Raw genomic sequence first — 24,148 nt, 5'->3', positions numbered from 1 at the left:
ACTAAGAATTCATAAGCCCCGTATGGTGTCACGCAAGTAATCTTCGACTCATCGCCATTTGCTATCCTCAATTGATAGTGGCCTAACTGCAGGTCAAGTTTGATGAAGTACTTGACATGACTTAGCTAATAATGGGATACGATACTTCTTGTGCATAGTCACTTTGTTGAGCACGCAGTATTCCACACACATCTGCATGCTACCATCATGTATCCTCTGAAATAATACTGATGCTCTAAACGATGCTTTGGAAGGACAAATATAGCTAGCTTCCAATAACTCATCAAGTTGCTTCCTTAATTCCTGCTAACTCTAACTGCGCCATCTAATATGGCCCTTTAGTAAAAGGCAAGACCCTTGATAACAATTTGATCTCATGCTCCACACCACCTCAAGGAGGCAAGTTATGCAGCAGCTCATTCAACATCACAACTTTGTCTTCATCAAAGCATCTTGGATGACAGTATGCACTAATGTACCTACCTTTGACCTACTTCTTCATTCACAAAGAAAGTGGCAAGATATGTTTGCTTACCCCCTTCTCAATCCCTTCTTGAGTTGCACGGCTAAGAGGAACTTGTCATTGTCCCCTTTCCTTGCAACGATTGCACCATGCAAGGGTGATCTCCTATCAAACAACAAACAACATTGGTATCACTTTAGTCTCCTTTAAGAACTCCATTCCATGTATCACTTGGAGGTCATCCATTGGCATGACTGTGAAATTCCTATGTCCTTCCTATTATCCAAGTTTTACAATCACTTGCTTGACTACTCTCAGTGTAAGTTGAGCTGTAGAGTTAACTACTTTCATGCATCCTAAATCCTTCTCCAAGTTTAAGTTTGTCAATGGAACAGCAAACAGCAAAGCAAAAGGTTTTTTTCCTCGCTTCAGCCCACATTTATTTCCTTATATTTCAATTCATTATTTTGTATAGTTAGCATATATTTAGTTTACATGTATAGGGCTTGACAGATTATAGTTTACTTGTATAGGGCTAGAATCATGCTAGACCTTATTTACTTTCCATGTATAGCATTCTTGTAAAGTCTATATATAATATACATAACTCAAGGCCAATTCATTCGGCCATTCACAAAATATTTGACATGGTATCAAAGCCAGCCGACTGCTAGGTTTTTTTTTTTCCCTTCGATTTTTTGTCTTCTCGGTTTCGTGGCTGTTGTGGTTTTGTTCTCTCTTCTGGAATTTTTCTCTGTTCTTTCGGTACTTTTGTGGCTGCGTGACTGTCGGCACAGCAGGTTTCAGGGTTGCCATTTATTCCTCCAGTTTATGTCCTTGTGATTCTCGGCAAACATGCAACAGTTTTCTGTTGCTGTTTGTGACTTTCGGCAAGCAGGCACAGTAGGTTTTTGGTTTGCCACTTATTTCTCTAGTTTATGTTGTCCTTTTCGGGCACTTATCTTCTCGGCACAGCAGGATTTTGGTTCAAGATTTAATTTTTAGTGCAGTTTTTTGGTTCAAGATTTAATTTTTTAGTGCAGGGAGGTTGTTCTTGGTTTTTCTTTGTACCTGCGTTGTTTATTTTGGGCTTCTCGATTTTTCTCCATTATTTAGCATGGACTCCGCACCTGTGTGTGCCAAGTTTACGGGCAACAATTATTCTACGTGAGCTTTTCAGTTTGAACTTTTCCTAAAGGGAAAAGATCTTTGGGGTCATATTGATAGCACGGATTGTGCACCCAATCCCGATAAATCCAAGGAGTCCGCAACTTCTCCTTCATGGGCTGTGCTTGATGCTTGGATTATGTCTTGGCTTCTTGGCTCGGTTGAACCACATATTGTCCCCAACTTGCGACCTTATCACACTGCTCAATCCATGTGGACTTATTTAAAATTAGTATATTGTCAGGATAACAGTGCCTGTCGTTTTCAGTTAGAGCATGCGATTGCCATGTTTCAACATGACAATCGTTCCATCCAAGACTAATATTCGGGGTTTCTAACTCTTCGGAATGAATATTCTGATCTGGTTACTGCACATGTTCCTATGGCTTCTCTTCCCATTATTCAACGTCTTCACGAGACTAGTCGTCGTGATCAGTTTCTTACGAAACTCCGCCCCTAGTATCAATCTAATTGCTTGTCTCTGCTAAATCGTTCACCTATTCCTTCTCTGGATGTTTGTTTTGGTGAATTACTATGTGAAGAACAACGGCTTAGTACTCAAGTTACTCTAGCACAATCTCATGGTAGTTCCGGGTCTATCCCTGTGGGCTATGGCTTATGCTGCTCAACGACGAGGACCAACTATGCATTCTAGCACTTTGCAGTGCTTTTGCTGCAAAGAATTTGGACATTTCACTGCTAATTGTTCCAAAAAAATCTGCTCTTATTCCAAGAAGGGTCACATTATCAAAGAATGTCGTATCCGCCCGCAGAATCGTTAGGCCCAGGCATTCCAGACATTTGTTAGTGTACCCCCCACAGTGACTTTTGCGGCCCTTGGCTCTTCTTCAGGTGACTTCTCTGTTCCTGCACCTCCTCCAGCGAATTACTGCACACCCAAAATGGTGCAGCAAATGCTAATTTCGGCATTATCAGCAATGGGGCTCCAAGGTAACAAATTCTACTAATCTCTGGTATGTGGACTTGGGTGCCTCTAATCACATGATGAATAATCCCACTACCTTGTGTCATGTTCGGCCCTACACTGGTCAATCTGCTATTCAGATTGCCAATGACAGTTCTTTGCCAATAGCTGCTGTCGGAGATGCCTCTTCTAAGTTCACTAATGTGTTTCTTGCTCCTCAGCTTTCTACGAATCTTATTTTTGTTGGGCAATTAGTTGATAACAATTGTGCTATTAATTTTTCTAGTAATGGTTGTGTTGTGCAGGACCAAGTAACGGGGGAGCCAATCACGAAGGGACCTAAATTGGGGCGCTTGTTTCCACTACTTCTGCCTGCTCTAGAACGTTCTCCAATTTCTTCTATTAAGTCTTTTGCTTGTAATAATGTTCCAGATCTTAGTATGGTGTGGCATCGTCGTTTAGGCCATCCCAATACTCAAATCTTATCTCATGTATTGAACTCTGATTTAATTGGTAATAAAGAACGTTCTTCTTTATCTCTTGAGTGTGCCTCTTGCAAACTTGGTAAAAGCAAAACTCTTCCCTTCCCTTTGCATGCTAGTAGAGCTTCTCAGTGTTTTGAGCTTATCCATAGTGATGTTTGGGGACCTTCCCCGGTTAGTTCACATGAAAAATTTAAACACTATGTGACTTTCATTGATGATCATAGCAGATTTACTTGGGTCTACTTTCTTCACTCTAAATCTGAGGTTTTTCGTACTTTCATTGAGTTTTTAGCGTATGTTGACAATCAATTTTTTGCTTCTATTAAGACATTACGCACGGATCTAGTGGTGAATATGTGTCTATTGAGTTTCAGGCATTTTTGGCTTCTAAAGGCATTATTCATCAACATTCAGTTTTGCTACTCCCCAACAAAATGGAGTAGCTGAACAGAAAAATCGTCATCTCCTAGATGTAGTCTGTACTCACTTGCTGGAATCCCCCGTTCCATCCTTATCTGGGTTGAGGCTCTGAAAACCAAGGTCTTAAATTTTGATTTTGACTCAAATTTCAAAGTTCCAAAAGTACGAAAATTTCGATTTCGATGTCAACTTCAATTTTGATTGAAAAAATAACGGAAATTAGTAGTAAAGCATGGAATTTTTTGTGAAACTTTAGAAATGGTTAACAAACATAATAATATAGGTTTTAGGAATAATATATAACAAATTAAATACATGAATGTTTTGTATGAGATGGAAAAGTTGTAAAATAGTATATGTACAAACATATTTGTGAGATAATGTACATTAATCATATTCAGTTAATACAAATGAAATTCATTAATCTATTAAATATTATTTACTATACAAATAACGATAATTTAGACATGAATGGTTAAATAAAATATTACTGCAAGTTTATTTTTTTCATATAATTTCAAAAGCACTTGTAGTAATCTTTTGTTTCGATAAAATAAACAAAATAAATTAAAAGAGAAATTTCACTTAACTCCTAAATCTCTCATTTGAATTCTAACAAAATTTCATTGTATAGTTAAATTTTCGATAAGTTTCACTAAAATTTTGAGATTTTGATAAATTTCAGATGATTGTTGAGATTTCAACGGAAATTATGCAAGACGGAAATTGACTGCCATTTCGATTTCGAGGGTGACGGAAATAAAAAATTTCAAAAATTTCGTGGAAATTTAAGACCATGCTGAAAATTGCTACTTACTTGATTAATCATTTACCTTCTCAAGTCCTACTCATGGAGTCTCCCTATTCTTGTTTATTTGCTAAGCAACCTAGTTACGATAACCTCTGTACCTTTGGTTGTGTATGTTTTGTTCATCTACCTCCTCATAAGCAACATAAATTATCTGCTCAATCTGTTGGATGTGCATTCTTGGGATACAATGTGTGTCAATGGATTTGTTTGCATTGATCCTACATTACATCTTACATGCATTTTTAGGAATATTATTTTCTTTGAAAATCAACATTTCTTTCCTATGTCCTATGTACCCTCCTCTCCTACTGTGATTCTCCCCTCCTTTGAGGAGCAATTCTCGGATCCTCATCAAGTCAATTCTCATTTTAAACTAGGTATTGTGTATATGCGGTGCCCCTGCCCACAGTCCCTTCCAATAGCTCATCTGATATCTGATCCTACCATGCTCCAGATTCAGTCAATTGCAGCACCTCCAGAGCCTTTGGTACGTCGCTCTTCTCAAGTGTCTGTACCCCCGGACAGGTATGGGTTTCCCTCTTCAAGTTCCGGTAACTTTGTTTCAACTCTTACTACTGCATTGTCCAATTTAGATATTCCTATTTCCTACTCACACATTGCCAAGCATGATTGTTAGCGACAAGCTATGCAAGAAGAAATTCCCGCTTTAGAGCCCAATCACACCTGAGACATTGAGCCTTGTCCTCCCACCATTGTTCCTCTGGTTTGTAAATGGGTTTACTAATCAAGGTCCGATCTAATGGAAGTTTGGATCGTTACAAAGCTCACCTTGTTGCACTTGGGAATAATCATGAATATGGTGTCAATTATGAAGAGACCTTTGCTCCTATGGCTAAGATGACTACTGTTCGAACGATTCTGGCTATTGCTGCTTCTAGTGAGTGGCCACTACATCAGATGGATGTCAAGAATGCATTTCTTCATGGAGATCTTAAAGAGTGTATTTATATGAAGCCACCCCCAGGCTTGTTTCCCTCTTTGACTTCACATGTGTGTAAGCTTCGTCGTTCTCTTTATGGTCTCAAACAAGCTCTGAGGGCTTGGTTTGATAAATTCTGCACCACTTTATTACAATTTTCATTCAAGCAGAGCAAGTATGACACTTCATTGTTTCTTCAAAAATTAGACATGGGTATTGTTGTTCTTTTGGTTTATGTTGATGATATTGTGATTACTGGTTCCAATTCTGCTTTACTTGTTCAACTCAAGACTCATCTCTCAGAGTCCTTTCATATGAAAGATCTTGGGTCTCTCATATATTTTCTTGGTTTTGAGGTGAATCTTAGTCCCTCAGGTATTTCACTCAATCAACATAAGTATGCTAATGACTTGGTGGCCACAGCTGGCCTTCAGAAGGGTACTTCTATTGATACTCCCATGGAATTAAATGTCAAGCTTCACAAAGAGGAGGGTGACTTAGTTGTTGATCCCAATTTATATCGGAAGTTGGTGGGTAGTCTTGTCTATCTCACCATTACTAGACCAGACATTTCTTTTGCTCTACAGCAAGTTAGCCAGTTTCTTCAGACTCCTCGTCATCTTCATTTGGCTGCTGTCCGTAGGATCATACGCTATATTCAGGGCACTTCCGCCCTTGGTTCATTCTTCCCTGCAGGCAATTCTACTCACCTTCCTACTTATAGCCATACTCATTAAGCTGGTTGTGCGGATACACATCGCTCCATCACTAGTTGGTGTGTGTTCTTAGGTGATGCATTGATATCTTGGAAGAGTCAGAAGCAAGGCAGAGTTTCTAAGTCATCGACGGAATCTGAATACTGAGGGATGTATCTTGCTTGTTCTGAAATTATTTGGCTTCGAGGCTTGCTTGTTGAGCTAGATTTTTCTGAGACTGATCCTACACCTCTACATGCCGATAATACGAGTGATATCCAGATCACAGCCAATCCTGTCTATCATGAGCGCACGAAGCATATTGAAGTTGATTGTCACTCTATCTGTGAAGCATTTGAAGCTTGTATTATCACTCTTCCACACATTTCCACTGAATTACAAATCACAGATATCTTCACCATGGCTCTCACTCGTCATCGACATTGCTTCCTAAGTAGCAAATTGATGCTTGTTGATCAACCCGCATCAATTTGAGCGGTGCTGCCAACAAAACAGCAAAGCAAAAGATTTCTTTCCTTGCTTTAGCCCACATTTATTTCCTTATATTTCAATTCATTATTTTTTATAGTTAGCATATATTTTGTTTACATGTATAGGGCTTGATAGATTATAGTTTACTTGTATAGGGCTAGAATCATGCTAGACCTTAATTACTTTCCATGTATAGCATTCTTGTAAAGTCTATATATAATATACAGAACTCAAGGCCAATTCATTCAGTCATTCACAAAATATTTGACAAAGTTAATATATGCACTTATGCTTGAGAGAGAAAGTTATAGGTCGCCTTGGCTATCCACCTAGCATGGGTGCTCTTTCTATTGATCCACAAATCCACAAACATTAATCTTTTAGCTTGGGTAAGTTTTGATTCTTTCATCTGCCTCTCCAACCCATTGAGTAACCACATTGCACCCATTCTCAAGGTTTCCTTCTTATCCTCATCCAATCCTTATGGCCCACCCACAAAGGAAGCTTGCAAGGCATTGAGTGTTGACTTGCAAGGACAATCAGCAACACTATGACGGCCTATACATAAGAAACAAGCCAACTTACCCTTACCACTAAATGTGTTGAAAGACCAAGACAATGAAGATTCCTTTGAAGTTGATGTCTGGTGGTCAATTCGCCCACTTTTTTTGGATTTGTCCCTCTTGAAAGAATTTCACTATTTCCACCCAACATCCCACTCTCTTTGGACATTGTGAAACTCTCCGCCGCATAGTCAGTCAAGCATTACGCGACAGCCTGTGCAATAGGCAAGTTTTGCTCTCTTTGTTGATGAAGTTCAGTCCTTGCCCACAGTTTCAACCCTTCAAGGAAATAGAAGGGCTTGTCTTTCTTTGAAATTTCCCAAATATCCAACATCAAAGTATAAAATTTTTCACATATTCCCTGGCCGTACTAGTGTGCTTAATATCTCGTGGTTTGCGCTGAGCATTGTACTCTTATTTTCAAGAAAGAATTAGGCCTTGTGCTCTCTTCAAGTCATGCAACTACAAATAACATACTGTCCATTCTATATCTCATCGTACTTGGTACACCACCACAACTTGGCATCACCACTCAAGTACATTGTCGCCATGGATACTATCGCCTCCTCTGAGTCGATCCTCACTACACAAAAAGAATTGCTACATGTCAATTGAAAAGTTTTCCAACTCTAAAGCGCACATGCACCCCCATTCACCCCAAGGTCTGGTAACCTTGATCTTCCATACTCGACCATTGTAGTGTTGGAATTCCCAACACAACACGAACCATTAGGTTCAACTTGGTAGTAAACTCACCCATGTGAATATGTAAAGCTTCTACCTTATCATAGAAGTCCTTTGATAATTCCACAATAGAACCCTATTGATGTTTTTGTGATCCCTTCAATAGAGATAAACACACAAGAAGTTTGGCCATGTCCATGACCACATTGTTGGTTGTCTCAACCTGCTCCCTTAACGCCTTAATTCTCTCGGAATTGGTGGGCATGGTCTCTTACTGATGCTTCACACAATCCCACATTGTGAAGGCAGCCAAGTCATGAAGCAATTAACAAAGCTCTCATACCAACCATCATGGGCGGAACACTTCACACTATGTGAGGGCAGTGCAGATACAAAGTATACCATGGTTTCACCACATGAAAAAATTCTTAACCATCAAATCCAAAGTTAAGCGGAAGCAGTAAACAAGCAAAAAAAGCTAACAATGAGTCTCAGCTTTATCATGCAAATTGCTCAAGCTAATCCCGATTCCTCACATCTTTACAAAACATCTCAGAATCAGTATGCCTGAATCTGATACAAGCATGAAAACGCAGCAATGGAGTCTAATCCTTGATGCTGCAAGGACAATTGACTCTCCAGTGTGGCGATGGTACACCCTGACAATCCAACCTCTAGCAATTCATATCAAATATCGCACATTCTTGCATTGTGTCTGGAATCGAAAGAGCATGCTGCAAATCAAAATTTCAAGTTCTGGAAGTTGCGTAAAGGTTCTGGCAACTTCAATTTATCCTCCAAATACATGTGACATACACTAGCATTTGAATTTCCTAATTTCAGCTTCAAATCTCAGGGAAAAGAAACAAAATATCGTGGCTGGAAGCAATTTCTCATGAATCTAGAGGCTGTAGAAGGTCCTGATTCTGTCCCCCACATGGGTTGCCGATATGTGGGGCGCATGTGCTGACACGGTGGCTCCTCCAGCAATGGACCAGCTGGTAGTAGATTTAAGGGTGGTGAGTCAATTGGTGGTGGTGGTGTGCCAAAGTAACTCAAGAAAAAGCGGGATTCTGGAAGGGGTCAGCCAAAACAACTTCAGTCAGAGTGTGGGGCTTCTCCGGTGGTCAGAAGGCAATGAAACTTCCGGGAATGGCTTCTCACTGGTGTCTATCTTCAATAGTGAGGGAGGTGTAATGAGATGATGCCAGGAAATTAAGGTTCAAATTTGAGCAGCACAACTGTAATAGTTGGAGAAGTTGCAGATGAACAGTGTCTGCATGGTGATTGTGGTTTGCGCTGATACCAAATTGATGTAGGACCGGAACAGAAAATTAGAAACACAAAAGAGACAGAATATTTAGAGAGAAACAGAGAGAGGAGAGAAGAAGAAGTAATAATAAGGGGGAAAGAAAGAAGTCGCTGCAAGCAGAACAACGAATAGAGACTGAAATTAAAGACAGCAGAGAATTAGAGAAAAACAGAAAGAGAGAGAAACTAGACAGAACAGAACAAAGAAGAGAAGGGAGGAGGAAGAGGAAGAAGGAGAGGAGAGGGAGAACCTGAACAAGAGAGGGAAGAACAGTTGGAAACCTGAATTCAACTAAAATAAATAATTGTAACATAAAAAGCACTTAATATACACAAAAAAAAAAACCATATACGAAACTTCTAAAAACATCCAGATTTAGTAATTTAAAACAAAAACCCTAATTTCTAAATCTTCAAACATAATATGAGCCTAACGTAGTTCACAAGCCATCCTCCATCAATACCCCATCCAACTCTTCTTCAATTCAAAATAATTATGGAGAATGACTCCTATGTTACATTTGCCGCCAAATTCCTCCAATCACCCTTCCCCATTCCCTATGATCATCAACCATCTCCCATTTAGCTTCCTAAAGAAAGTTGCTATTAATTAGTCATGACATTCAATTTCTCATCTACTAGTGATCTTGTGCATATATTATACACACATATATAGGTATGTATGTATGCATCATCTACCAGTAATCTTGCATATTTGTATATATTTACACACACACTTGAATATATATACACATAAATATATACAAATATGCTTGTGTGTGTGTAAGTACATACATGCGTGTGATGAATGTAGGTATGCATATACATACGTATGTATGTATGTATGTATGGAAAATTGTATGCATGCATGTATAAAAAAGCTGAGAAGATTTAAATTCTGCTCTACTTTTACTAAAGCCAACAAGCATAATCATCATAATCATGTATATATATAAATGCATATATGTGTGTGGGTGTGTGTATATGTAATTACATACATGCGTATGATGAATGTAGGTATGTATATACGTACGTACGTATGTAATTGTAAGCATGCATATATAAAAAAGCTGCGAAGATTTAAAATCTGCTCTACTTTTACTGAAGCCAACAAGCATAATCATCATAATCATGTTCTTGATGATAGCACAGTGAATCAGTGATGATCATCTTTTGAAAATAGGATAAAAATATACTTACACTTCTCGGAAGGAATTAAAATATATGGAGCTCTCAGGTAAAACAAGTGACAAAAATGACATTAATGCATATACCTGTCAAGGAAATTAAGATATCAAAATGGTCAAAAAATAATAAAGGACATAGAAAGCAACGTATATGAACAATCCAAAAGAATAAACTTTTTAACTTTTTTAAGAACTCCAAAAGTGGGGGAAATTAGCAGAGAAACAAAAAATACCAGTAAATAAATGAAAAAATGGCCAAAAAAAAAAAGTAAATGCATAATGAAAAAAGAAATGGAAGGCAATGTCAAACAAGAAGTAAAAGGCACACACTTCCCTTAACAATCAAACAAAAAGAAAAGCATTAATAGTCAACAATAGCTCTGAACACATATCCAACATGTTCAAAACAAAAGAATAATTCTATAGTCAATATAGTGATGTAGAACAACGAAAAAGAGAAAAAGAAGAAGTGAGGACAAAAAAGAAGAATAATGGGTTGTACATTTAAGAAGGCGGAGACACAGGGAAACATGCAGAAAGTTTGATGTCATATTGATAACCAACCTCCAACCTACAACTACCAAATACAAAATATACCTCACAGTTAATTAAAACACATAATTATAGAAATCACCTTTAGGGAAACACTAATAACAATCACCACCAAGCCTTAAGTTCTACACTATGAGACCCCAATGCATGAATATTTTTCCTTCATTTTGTATGATATAAGGCAATATCATCTGATAAATAGGGGGCTGTCAAGTCCTTACCATCTCAGTCTAAGTTATTCTAGGTCCACCACTCCCTTACTATTCTAGCTAACATTAACTAGCTTACTTCTCCTCATTTATGCACTATTTGGCAAAAGATGCATGTGCCCAAACTATCTTAACTGCACATCCCTTATCTTTTACAGGTGGTATACCTAAATTACAAACAATGTGCTCATTTCTTAATTTACACTTTTTGGATGCATTGTTTCTTAGTGGCGAATTCATATAGCATAGCTGGTCTTATTGCCATCCCATATAACTTCCCTTTTAGCTTTAAGCATCGTCTTAAATTCCCATGAAATTATTGAAATTTCTACCGAAATTTTAGTGGGTGCGGTCTCGTGGGGTATGATTGGTGCCTCATCTTTATAAGCTTTCTTCTCTTCACAATGCCCTATCAGGTCTTTCTTTTCTTTTGAGAGGGGTTCTTTGTTTTGGGATTTCCATTTTTTTGGAATCTCAATGAAAAAGAGGTTGATGAGTTCACAACATTGCTTTGACTAGATCATTTTGTTCCCTAGGTGATAAGAGAGTTTTGCCAAGAGAATAAACCTATTTTTCCCTCACCTCTTAAGAACTCCTTCCCCTTATCATTTCCCTGGAACCACATAATCTAGAAGGCAAAGGTTCCATTTAAGATTCATATTTTCATCTAGATTCTTACTCTTAATAGGATTAACTCACACGATTTGTTATAAGTTAGAAAACCAAACTCTAAGCCATGACATGCACATGATCTATCGTCGGGTCAACACACATTTTTCTTCATTATCTGGTGAAGAACCATCTAATGGGTGCTCCTTTTTCTTGTTTTAGTCAAGCCTAGGTGTCACCTTCGATTGTGGACAACTTTTTCTAGTGAGATAGCGGGGCTTTGGATTGAGCAGAAAGGAAAGAGCATTAGGGAGTCATGTAGTTACAGGATAGTGTTATGGCTTCTTTGCAGGCCCATTTGTTTGGGTTTTATGGGGGCATGATGCTGTTCGATCTTCAAGGGAATTAGAGAGAAATGTCATTGTAATTTTTTTTTTGTTTTTTTTTTTTTTCAAGAGGACATCTTGTTCTTCCCTTGTTGTACTTTTGTTTGTTCTCTTTTAAGATATAATTTTCTTATCCCAAAAACAAAAAATTACTACAAGAAGGATAGGAATAGCTTTCATGCTTTTGAAATTACATGGGGAAAAAATTAGATAATAAAAGAAATCATATTGAGAAAGCAAAATAATTAATTTAAAAGGCGACAAGAAATCCTCGATAAAAAATGAAAAACAACAAAAGAGCGCAAAAGAAATAAGAAAACCAATTAAGAAAGCACCTCTTTAATGCTTCTAGTCATAATTCATCAAACATTGCAAATTCCCAACCCTTCTTCGTTTTTTTTTTTTTAAATAATAAAAGAAGGTATATTAGATAGGAAAAGATAAGTTACAATGAAAGAGGACAAAAAGTCCACCCCTAAAAAAATAAAATAAATAAAATGAAAAAAATAATAATTAACAATTAAACAAGGAATCCCCCTCTTCAATCCTTTTCCTTCATAGCTCATTGAACTCTTCAAGTTAGCTAACTCCCTTTGACCTTTTTTAGCTCTGTTTTTACACCCATCAAAACACACTTCATTCCCCACCAGGATCACAAAACTTTGAATCCAATTTATCCATGAGATCTTGAACTTCAAAATCCTTCCTTGAATCTCCTCCACTGGTATAGGTAATTTACTGTCCTTGTGCTGCAGCTCATTAACCAAATCGTCATTTTCAAATATAGAGACGGATCCAATCCTTCCAAAGGGGATGGATGTACATATGAAGAGTCCCCTAAAATGTCACTAGAATCAAAAACCATATCCATATTGTTCCCTAATTTCATCCAACAAAAAACCTCCACGACAATCAAACTCACTAAGACCATTCCTTTCATTACCTGATAAATCCTCCCCCCCCCCCCCCCCCCAAAAAAAAAAAAAATTTCATTACCTCCTTTCCTTTGCTAACCCCATCACAAGAATTGCCCGTCTTTTACTTAGCATTTATGTCTTCCACAATAAATAACTCTCCTTCTAAATTCCTCATTACAATCTTTGGCACTACCTCACCAGAGTGCTTTCCTTTTTGCTCAGACAATTTTTTTCATATTTGCACCCATATGTACAATCTTCTGGCAAGTATGAACCTTGGGCCCCTTAGATCCCTTTGCCTCGAGGTCTGAAGCATCAGATATCCCACCCAAAACACCATCACCTTTGTAAACCTTTTGCTGCAACATCCTCTTGCTCCAAAACACAATCATCGACCAAAACTCTAGAATTGTTTGAAACAAGACTTTCTTTCATCGTATTTTTCTCTATATCCTTTCAATGTTGAAGCTTCTTTCTAATGAAAATGACACACCCTCTTGGCCATCAAGAATCTTCTTAGAAATTGAGCATTGCAAGGTAGGGTTTGTACCCAGAAATTTCTTGGAAAACGGCATACTTGTTGAATCCCTTGTCTGCCTTCCTTGTTTTTTCTTTGACCCCTATCCAAACAAAGAAACAATACGTTTTTTGAAAAGTATTATACCTTTTTTTCATAAACAAAGAAATTTATTAGAGAGCGAAAATATTACAAGAAGAGAAAAAAAGAGGATAAGATATCCACCTAAAACAAAGGAGCAAAATTAGAAACTCCAAAAAACAAAGATTACGAATCAGCTCCACTCAAGCAAAGCCACCCAATCCCACAATGAATATACGGAAGGAAGATCATGAAAGAAGCATTTGCCAAACGCTAAACAACACTAATCCAAAGAAAGTTAAGGGTGTCCAAGTTCTTATACACCAAAAGATAGCCATAATTGAGCATTGCGACAAAAATTCAAATCCCTTAAAGAGCAAAATGCCTCCAAGGAGGAAGGACAAACCCAATTCTCTCCAAAAGTTCCAAAGAATTTGTACCAAGAGACCAAAAGAAGTGACAATGTAAGAACAAGTGATAGCATTGAGAGGTAACTCCTGTAAGGATTCTAACTATTGACAAACTCGAGAAAAGGGGCCTGCCTCTAGTTAGTAGGTGTTACTTATGCCTAGAATATGCCAAATCAAGCACAACCTCTTGCACTACTCCTGGACTAGAATCTTTTTTTATTAAATAGTAATGGGTTACTATCAAAACAAGAGGGTAAGGTATGGACTTGGAAAGGTATCCACGCTAGCAAGGAAAGCTCTTTCACCCATTTCCCTAGCCACTTTATGGTTGGTGTGAAGGGAAAGAAACAAGAGCTACACCCCTTCATGCTGTCAAAGATAGTAGGATTGTTACTATTTCGAATTGGCACAGTGGATTATTTTTAAATGAAACCCATGTAATCCTTGAAATTTTGACTCTCAGTGCTGCAAGTGATGCACTTCTGTTCATTTGTACTTGGTTGGCATCCCCTTGATGCCCTTTAAAGAACTTTCTTTACTAAGAAAAATAATGTCAGAGCAAGTGCAAGCAAGTGAGAACAAGCCTCTCCACTCATAAATCAAAGGAGACGCACATCAGGTGATGGAGACTTGTAAGGTCTATGTACGTGGCACAAATTATTTGTAGTTATTTTTTCCAAGATCACTATACACAAAAGGCCTTTACCTTGGAGGGAACTTTAGCTTTCCAAATGAGCAAGGAGCAAAAAGAGAGGTTGTAGGGGTATGTATAAGTCAAATGAGAAAAGAAAGAATTACAAGAAAAAGCCCCAAGGGAATCTGAACCCCAAACTGTTTTTTCACTCCCCGATTGGAACTGAAAAGAATAAAGCTCATTATTCAAAAGGGTAAGCTTATTTATCTGTCTCTCGTTAAATTTCAGCACAAAATGAAAATCTCAAGAAAGTCCACTCTCTTGCAGGTGGAAGAAAGCATAGATAGGAGAGTCATTAACAGAAGATGAATAAAAGAGATGAGGATATGTAGAAGCCAAAGGAAATGGTCTCTCTGTATTTCTAACTTTCTATACTAGTTCTACATCAATTACCAGTCCTAGATTTCGAAAGAAAAAAAAACGAAGAGCGTTTTTAAGTATCCACAAGCATATTTTGGTGGCCTATATGATTCATTCAACTAAACTTGCCCAATTTATCATTTATCTTTTCTCATGATCGTATATCCTTAAGAACAAATACAACAACAACAACAAGCCTTAAGTCCCACTAGATGGTGCCGATTACATGAATCCTCTATCGCCAATTCACTCGACCCAGAGTGTTTTCCTCTATTAGATTTAGAGATATTAAATCCTTGCTCACTACCTCATTCCAAGTTGTTTTAGGCCTACCCTTACCTCTTTTCATGCTAGAAACAGTAACTAATTCACTCTTCCTCACAAATGCTCTACTAGGCCTGTGTTTCAAATGCCCAAACCATCTAAGCCACCCCTCTCTTATCTTATTTTCAACCAGCGGTATACCTAAATTATTGTGTATATGCTCGTTTCTTACTTTATCTTTTAATGTTAAACCACTCATCCATCTTAACATTCACATTTCAGCAACTTTTACTTTTTGTAGATGTTTTTTCTTAGTTTCCCAACATTCTAAACCATAAAGCATAGCTAGCCTAATACTCGTCTTATAGAACTTTTCTTTTAATTTTAAGGGCAATCTACGATCACACAACACACCTAGCGTACTCCTCCAATTTACCCAACCTGTTTTAATTTTACATACTACATCTTCTTCAATTTCCACTTCAGTTTGCATAATAAATCCAAGATATCTAAATCTATTAGTGCTATTAATCTTTTGATTATCAAGTTTAATCTTCTATATTGCTACTCCTTACATTACTAAAATTACATTTCATATATTCTATCTTATTGCTACTTATTCTAAACCCTTTAGATTCTAATGTGGCTCTCCTTAGTTTTTGCTTAGATTCCACTCCGCTCCTACTATCATCAATTAACACGATATCATCTGCAAACAACATATATCAAGAAATCTCATTTTGGATAATCCTAGTAAGTTCATCAATTATTAAAGTATAAATATAAGGACTCAAAGTAGAACCTTGATGTACACCTATTGTGATTGAAAAATCTCTAAATTCCCTTCCTACAGTCCTAACGCTAGTTGCTACTCTATCATACATCCTTAATGACCTCAGTATATCTACCGCAAACCCCCTTTTTTCTAAGACCCACTAAAGGACTTCCCTAGGTAGTCTATCATATGCTTTCTATAGGTCAATAAAAACCATATGTAAGCCCCTCTTCTTTTCCCTGAGCTACCAAATGAGTTAACAAATAAATCTGCATCAAACTACCAAAAAATTCCAGCACATATAGCAGTAATGATGACCAAAAGACGACTCATAAATATAGCAAATGATCTATTGTTGATAAAATGCATAACATAGTATTCACCGATTGAAAATTTTGTCTAAACAGGAGGCAGCAATAAAGCCACTCAGCAAACTATACAAATGATGACATCATCTATAAGTTCATTAAACATCAGTTAGCACTCTCAAACAAGCACAATCATTCAAAGTTTGCAAGAAATGAGATAGCAAGCTGCACATCCTGTAACACAAACCATTGTTCAACAATATTTCAATCAAAGTAAGTACCCCCCTGCAATATAACTGAAAACGGGTTACTGTGTGGTGGTGGCACTCAAAAAATAAATCACCACATGGCTTCAAATTCATCCCATTAAAATGGCTCCAAATGCTAAAAGAATTATATGGCAAATAAATAGAAGGAATAAAAAAAATATATAGACCTCGCCCAAGCCTCTTGTTCACATTTGATCTAAAGTGTCAACGAGGAATTAACTAGTAATACAACAGAACTAAGCAGTTCCTATTTATATTAAAAAAAAAAAAATCAACCATGCAAAAAAGAAAAAGAAAGAAAAATGTCACCAAAGCATACAGGAATCAAGGAAAGTATAAATCACTGTGGAGAAGGGAAATAAAGAATGGAGGCACAGGGAGAAGCTTTTTTTAGAAAAGTAAACTACTCACAGGAACCATGAAGATGATGCGGACTATGAATCTCTGATAAGTAGGTTCAGTATAATTCAAAAGGTGCCTGTAAATGTGTAAAATTGCCAAAGCAATTGCTCCAACAGTGCAAGGCAAGGCGATGATGATGTAGTAAATTGGCACAGATTGCCCCATCTACAATAGCACATTTAATTCGCTTCGTCAACTTGTTAGAAGAAATCCTGCCGCTATTCATTGAATAATCAACTCAATTGCGAGTATATTTGCGAAAAAATGTAAACCCTAATTCAAAACCCCGGTCACCGGCCTCCCGTGCACAAATCAGCTATAATATATCTGCCGATATAGACACCAGAGATAAGAAAAAGGGATGCAAAATGCCCTTCCCCAACACCAAAATTACAAGGCAGAAGAAGCAATAGGGGAGGGGCAAAAACATATTACTAATAATAAGAATAATAGTAAGGCTGTATCAATAATAAACAAGAAATGAAGATAAGAACATGAAGATAATGGCGACATCTACAGCAACATCAATGACTAAACAAATTAGGTTGTATTACAAGGTTATACTGATCTATCTAAGATCGTAATGATTTAAATATAGTTTTCTTCTTTTTCTTTTCTTTTTTGCCGAATTTTGCTGTTTTCCTTCCTTCTTTTTTTTTTCGAATTGAAGCAAAACGAATGCATCACTCACCAACTAGTGATCGAAGAGAACCGAAGCACGAAGTGCTGCATAAGACGGCAGATCTGGGCGGCGTCTGACAGGAACAAATCCACCCAGTAAAGAAGTAAGTTGGAAGCAGGAGGACTACGGACGCCGGACACGCTACTGCGGCGGCTTTCAATCGCACCGGCAGCCAACGCCAAAATCTACCATGATGCCCATATCCATATTTCACAATAGAGCAAAATAATACCCGAGGAATAGTCGTTGTTCTCTATTTTGTATTTTTATTTTTTTATAGTCAAATTTAAATTATAAAAAAATGTTTATTTATCTTGTAGTTTTTTATTTCTTTGCCAATTTTCAGTTATTTGTCAAAAAATTAAAAATTAAATTTTATAATTTTAGCTAAAAATTTTAATATCCATATATAGTTTTTTAAATTAAATTATTTATTTTATACACTTTTAAATTAAAATTAAAATTAAGTCATCATTTAAAATAATTAAAAAATATACATAAATTTCAAAAATAGTAATAAAGTCAATTAAAAAATATTTTCACTTTTTTTTAATTATCATGTCCAATAAAATTTTTATTGTAAAGTAAAATTTGAAAGTAGAATAACTAAGTAAAATAATTATAATAAGTTATATTTTTATTATAGTAAATTTTTTAATGTGTATTATTTGTAATTTTATTATTTTAATCATATTTCTAAAATATTATTTGATTTAAAGATGAAAATTAGTATTTTCAATTAAGTTTTTAATTTGTATTAGTTTTATAAATGTTAACCAAATAGGTTGTTGGGTTCTAGTATTTAGTTTTTATTTCTAGTTTTTGTTTTTCTAATTTTTTATAGTAATACCAAACGGCACAAAGTGATAAAATGAGTTTTTTTACAAAAATATTCATTTTTAAATAAAATATATATAATTGTATCACTGTAGGAGAATTATTTACAAAATTGTGTTAAAGTGAACCTGATTTATGAAAATTCAATTCTTGCAACGTAAATCTACTTTCCAAAAGTCAATTTTCTCTAACCTTATGGCATAAACAAAATTGACTTATAGAAAGTTAGTTTATGTTGCGAGATAAAAATTGGTGATGACCTGCGATCGTCGCTCTCCAACTTTCGATGACCTGAAAAGGATGGAAACACGGCAGACTTGGAGGACCCGGGGTGTACTTCGAGGGATCACTCTAATGCCTAAGTAAGGGAACACTTCAAAGAGGTTAAATGCAACAGTAAAGTAGGTTAAGAGTGAGTTACCTTGACTTGTTTGCATCACCCTTCTTTATAGCGGCGAGGTTTGACCCTTGGGGTGATCCATCATTATGACGCGGGGGCGTGGATCACTCCGCAGGTTTAAAGCACTAGCGTGGATCTCTCCATTCATTGTTGGATTTGAGTTAATTGCTCTTACCAGAGGATTTGACTTGGGTAGTGATTACTAGGTTTTGACTTTCTTTTATAAGCTAATATATTTAGGGCATTTCAGTTGTCGCCCCCCTCTTAGTTTTGAAGTTTTGAACCATGTTCCTAAAGTTTGAAAGTTGTTCCTGTTGGGTTTTTGTGGAGCTTAGTTGTGTTTGATCTGGGTCATGACCCGATCTAAGGTAATGATGCGTGGTTTCTTAATGAAAGATTTCTTACTTGGGTCCAGGGGCAAAGTGTAACGACCTACTTATCTTAAAATATAATAATAAAGTCAACCCGAACCCGTGAGTAACGGGGACACCTGACATTTACAGCGGAAACCTAAGCAGCAGTAAATAAAAATCACATACTCATAACCACAATATACATAATACCAGAATCAACTACATTCCCAAAGCACTGAGTATACAATCTCCAAAACACAAAATATATACATATCTAGGAACCTTCTACATAAGTTTCATGTCCCTAGATCAAAACTTACCCTCCTAACGGGGTAATAATAATCTATCTCAATGGCGGCCTCAATCCGCCAGTTTTTCTGGGTTTCTTGAAAATTATTTAAGTTTGAGGGGTGAGACACTTCTCAGTAAGGGAAAATAAACTAAATACAGTTGTGTGGCAACATGAATATTTGATGTTATAATACATATACAGTACATTTCATATTTTGGAAAATATTCATCATAGCATACTAAATAATCATATAATTTCATAATTTCTAATAATTCATACTGATCATGAAATGTTTGATATATCTGATAATACTGAAATTTACCTAGGATGTATAGTTAGCTGTTGTCATGTATTACCCCCCATGACGGGTTGTACAGCCCGAAGGTGGGACCCAACAATGGCTGGCTGACCACTGCTGAGTCAAAAATGTCTATAAGTACGATGGGCTCGCAACACCCTAGTCCAGACTGTTAGGTGGACGTTTACAACTCTACACTGAAAGCCACATCGACTATCTATCTCCCACCCCCTTGTGGGGTGGTTAGCATAAGTCTGAACATAGATATCTGATCTATATAGCAACGGTACTGTGCTCTTGTAACTGAACTGAGCAATCATCAGGGTTCTGATAACATATAATACATGATAATATACTCGTTTAACATAAAAATATTGATAGCATTTTTTATAATAACATACATGCATATATACGACCTTGTGTCGATTTCTTTCATATCTATGGCCTTGCGCCGAACATTTCATAAATACGGAATTGCGCCGAAATCATACGTAAAACATGGCCTTGTGTCAACTATCAATCACAGCCTTGCGCCGAACATTTCATACATATCATTCTGAATAAATAATTCATTTATCATGTATTTTGAAACTATAATGTACTGCAATATTTCACAATTCCTGAAAAACATACTTTATTCATAAAATTACCAAATCATAATACTTCCCAAGTAAAATAATATTCATGCCACACATTGTTGTATAAAACCATACATTATATTCTAAAATCACAATTTTTGACATTTCATACATATATATATATATATATATATTTCAACATAATAGCAATATTTTCTCAAAGATGCATTTTCTCCATGATATACTATGCTTTCCTGAAAATTAATTTGCTAATAAATAATAATAATTTGCATGGAAAATAACTACTTTAATTTATTCCCTTACCTGACTTCGGAAAAGAAACCCCCTAAATGCACTGGTCCTGCACCCGCAGGGTTCCCCGTTCAACACCTTGAAAATGACAACTCTCAGAACTAAACTTCAGTATTTTTCCATGAATATCATTTCCTATAACTACGGTAAGACCAAATTTTGTATAGAAAGTCTTACCTTAAACTAGGGATGAATTCCAACTCTGCCCCCCCCCAACAATCCTCTCTGGTAGATTTGGAGAGAACTTTTCTAAAAGCATCGTGGTGGCCTCAGATCGTCGATCCAGCAAACAGCGGAGCCGAAAATGAAGAGAGAAGAGAGAGAAACCATAGAGAGGAGAGAGAGGATATTTTCGTAGATTTTTCGCTTAAAACCCAAGGTTTTGGCTATTTATAATATGGACTTCGTCAACGAGCCACGTTACCTCGTTGACGAGGTCAAGAGGCAATTCGTCGATGAACTCTCCCCTTCATCAACGAAATTCAGAGTCGCCCAAAACATCCTCTCGGTATCTTCTTGTCAATGAAACACACCTTTGTCGATAAGCCCAATATGCCATGTCGAAGTCTGATGCGCCCTCTTTTCTATTCCCATTTTTCTCTCTCCCTTCATTATTTAAATACCATTATTCTTCGGTCATTACACAACACCCCCGGATTTTTTTTTTAACACCCTCTTCAGCTACTTCTTTATCTACAGCCTGCCGAGCTAGATTTGGGGTGTGCTCGACTTACCCGAGTCGATCTTGTGGCACTCCTGGCTTTGCCGAGCCGAACTCGAGGGGGCATCGGCTAGTCCGAGCTGAGGTGGAGATGAACCCGGCTTTGCCGAGGTGATTTTTTGAGCTAGATTTTCATTGAGTATTTGTGTCGAGCTGCTCTTGTCGGGCTGTTCTCGCAAAGTTGTTTATGCTGAGTTGTTCTCACTGAACTGTTTTTGCCAAGCTGTCCTTCGTGGGCAACTTTTGTCAAGTTGCTCTTCAAGGAAATTCTTGCCGAGCTATTTTTGCCGAGTTGTCCTTCGTCAGCAACTTCGGCCGAGCTGCTCTTTAAGGCAATTTTTGCCAAGCTGCCCTCCGTTGGCAACTTTTGTTGAGCTGCTCTTCAAGGCACTTCTTGCTGAGCTGTTTTCGTCGAGTTGCTCTTTGTGGGCAACTTCTGCCGAGCTGCTCTTCAAGGCACTTCTTGCCGAGCTATTTTTTCTGAGCTGCTCTTCGTGGGCATCTTCTTTCAAGCTGCTCTTCAAGGCACTTCTTGCCGAGCTGTTTTTGCCGAGCTGCTCTTCGTGGGCATCTTTTACCGAGCTGCTCTTCAAGGCACTTCTTGTCGAGCTATTTTTGCCGAGCTGCTCTTTATGGGCATCTTTTGTCGAGCTGCTCTTCGTGGGCATCTTCTGTCGAGCTGCTCTTCAAGGCAATTCTCGCCGAACTGTTTTTGCCGAGCTGCTCTTCGTGGGCATTTTCTGCCGAGCTACTCGTCTTGACATTTCTAGCTGAGTTGTTTGTCGTATCATTTCTTGTCGAGATGCTCTTCATGGAATTTTTTGCCGAGCTACTCTTTGTGGGCAAGTTTTGTCAAGGTGCTCTTCAAGGCAATTCTTGCCAAGCTATTTTCGTCGAGCAGCTCTTCGTGGGCATTTTCTGCCGAGCTACCTTTCAAGGCAAATCTTGCCGAGTTGTTTCTACCGAGCTGCTCATCATAGGGTCTTTTTTGTTTAGTGAGTTGTGCTTACTTGTTGGCAGTTATATGGCCTCACGAGTTGTGATCGTCAGTTGGGCTTTCTTTGTGTAATGAGATAAGCTCATTTGTTGGGCATTCTTCTGGTCTCACGAGCTTTGCTCGTCAGTTGAGGATCTTGCCTAATGAGCTATGCTCATTTGTTGGGTAGTCTTCTAGCCTCACAGTTTTGCTCGTCAGTTGGGCCGTTCTCACCTAATGAGCTATGCTCATTTGTTGAGCAGTATTCTGGCCTCACGAGCTTTGCTCGTCAGTTAGGGTGATCTCGCCTAATAAGCTATGCTCATTTGTTGGGCAATCTTCTGGCCTCATGAGCTTTGCTCGTCAGTTAGGACGATCTCGCCTAATGAGCTATGCTCATTTGTTGGGCAGTCTTCTAGCCTTACGAGCTTTGCTCGTCAATTGGGCTGATCTCGCCTAATGAGCTATGCTCATTTGTTGGGCAATCTTCTGGCCTCACGAGCTTTACTCGTCAGTTGGGCCGATCTCACCTAATGAGTTATGCTCATTTGTTAGGTAGTCTTCTGGCCTCACAAGCTTTGCTCATCAGTTAGGCTGATCTCGCCTAATGAGCTATACTCATTTGTTAGGCAGTCTTCTGGTCTCATGAGCTTTGCTCATCAGTTGGGACGATTCTTCTTTTCCTAATGAGTTGTGCTCATTTTTTGGGCTGAAATTGAATAGCGTAAGAGACAATGCAATTATAGGTATGTATGCGAAATTTGATAATTTAATAAAGACACACAAAATGTTCGAGTACATAACCGACATAGATGTAATTTTATGGAACAATTTTCTTGGGCATGCTAGATTAGGTCAGAACCTCCTAGGGCATTGTAACTTGTATGTCCTAACCCCTTTAGGGCTGCTATGCAACTTGTTACTCTCTTACCCCTTCCTTATTTTAGAGGCCTCCCCCATATCCTTCGAACTCTTTATCTTCAGATAAGCTCGCTCTCTTCATGTGTCAATTACCTCTTCCATATTAGTATACTTCTGCGTTCTTGCCATCAATTCCCCCATGTCTGCTGAGGATCTCTTTCCTAGAGAAGACAGAAAGTTTCCTGGCTAAAGGGCCATGATCAGGGCTGCCAACGTCACTCCAATGTCCAGGTTGTGGATCTCCACAGTCGCGGTGATGAAATGGTGCATGAACTCTTTTAGTGTCTCCCTTTTGCCCTGAACCATGCTCATCAGATGAGCCGACGTTTTGACGATTCTCTAACTACTAAGGAAATGGCTGGCGAAACGCTGCTCCATCTCCAAGAAAGAACTGATTGATCCAATTCGTAGGGTTCAGTACCAATCTCTGGCATTACCTTTAAGGGTTACAACAAATGTCCGGCACATGATGGCATCAGGTGTGCCCTGCAATTGCATCAACACCTTGAAGGTGTCCAGATGATCGACTGGGTCAGACGAATCCCCGTACCTTTCAAAGGTTGGCATTTTGAATTTGCTGGGCAGCGGGACCTCCATCACTTCTTTAGTTGGCGGCTCTGAGGATCTTAGAGAGGCTTCCCTGTAGAAGGGGTTAGTTTGACCTTTTTTCATCGTCTTCTCAATTTGGTATATTTTTTTAATCCTTTCCTCCAACTCGGTCGATCTTTGCTTGTTGACTCCTATGCTATTTGTGTCTTCCACCTTCTTAGTGAGGTTAGTTTTTTCCTCACTCTCCTTTAGTTCCTCTGTTTTCTTAGGTGGGTTAGGGATAACCTGCTGTTGGTGGGGGACATGCTCTTCCTGACTCTTTTGCTGCAAGAG

At 37.9% G+C, this 24,148-nt stretch overlaps 1 protein-coding gene across 2 annotated transcripts in view; it reads right to left on the bottom strand.

Annotated features, from left to right (window-relative positions):
- Positions 1 to 17,835, bottom strand: part of LOC131153104 (uncharacterized) — a 40,839-nt gene extending 23,004 nt beyond the window's left edge. The window contains exons 1-4 of one of the 2 annotated variants that reach the window (XM_058105155.1): positions 17,588 to 17,820; positions 17,169 to 17,223; positions 16,906 to 17,061; positions 10,157 to 10,230 (exon numbers count right to left, since the gene is read on the bottom strand). In XM_058105155.1, coding sequence (XP_057961138.1) covers positions 10,157 to 10,230; positions 16,906 to 17,061 — 230 coding nt within the window. In that variant the 5' untranslated portion in view covers positions 17,169 to 17,223; positions 17,588 to 17,820. Of the gene's footprint in view, positions 1 to 10,156; positions 10,231 to 16,905; positions 17,062 to 17,168; positions 17,224 to 17,587 lie in introns of both variants that reach the window. The other variant, XM_058105154.1, reaches the window with a different exon arrangement.
- Positions 17,836 to 24,148: the final 6,313 nt, after the last annotated feature.

Source organism: Malania oleifera, chromosome 4 (genome assembly GCF_029873635.1).
Source record: "Malania oleifera isolate guangnan ecotype guangnan chromosome 4, ASM2987363v1, whole genome shotgun sequence".
NCBI classification, from domain to species: Eukaryota; Viridiplantae; Streptophyta; class Magnoliopsida; order Santalales; family Ximeniaceae; genus Malania; species Malania oleifera.
The sequence above is the reverse complement of the archived record's forward strand: the minus strand, read 5'-3'. Positions and strand labels throughout refer to the sequence as shown.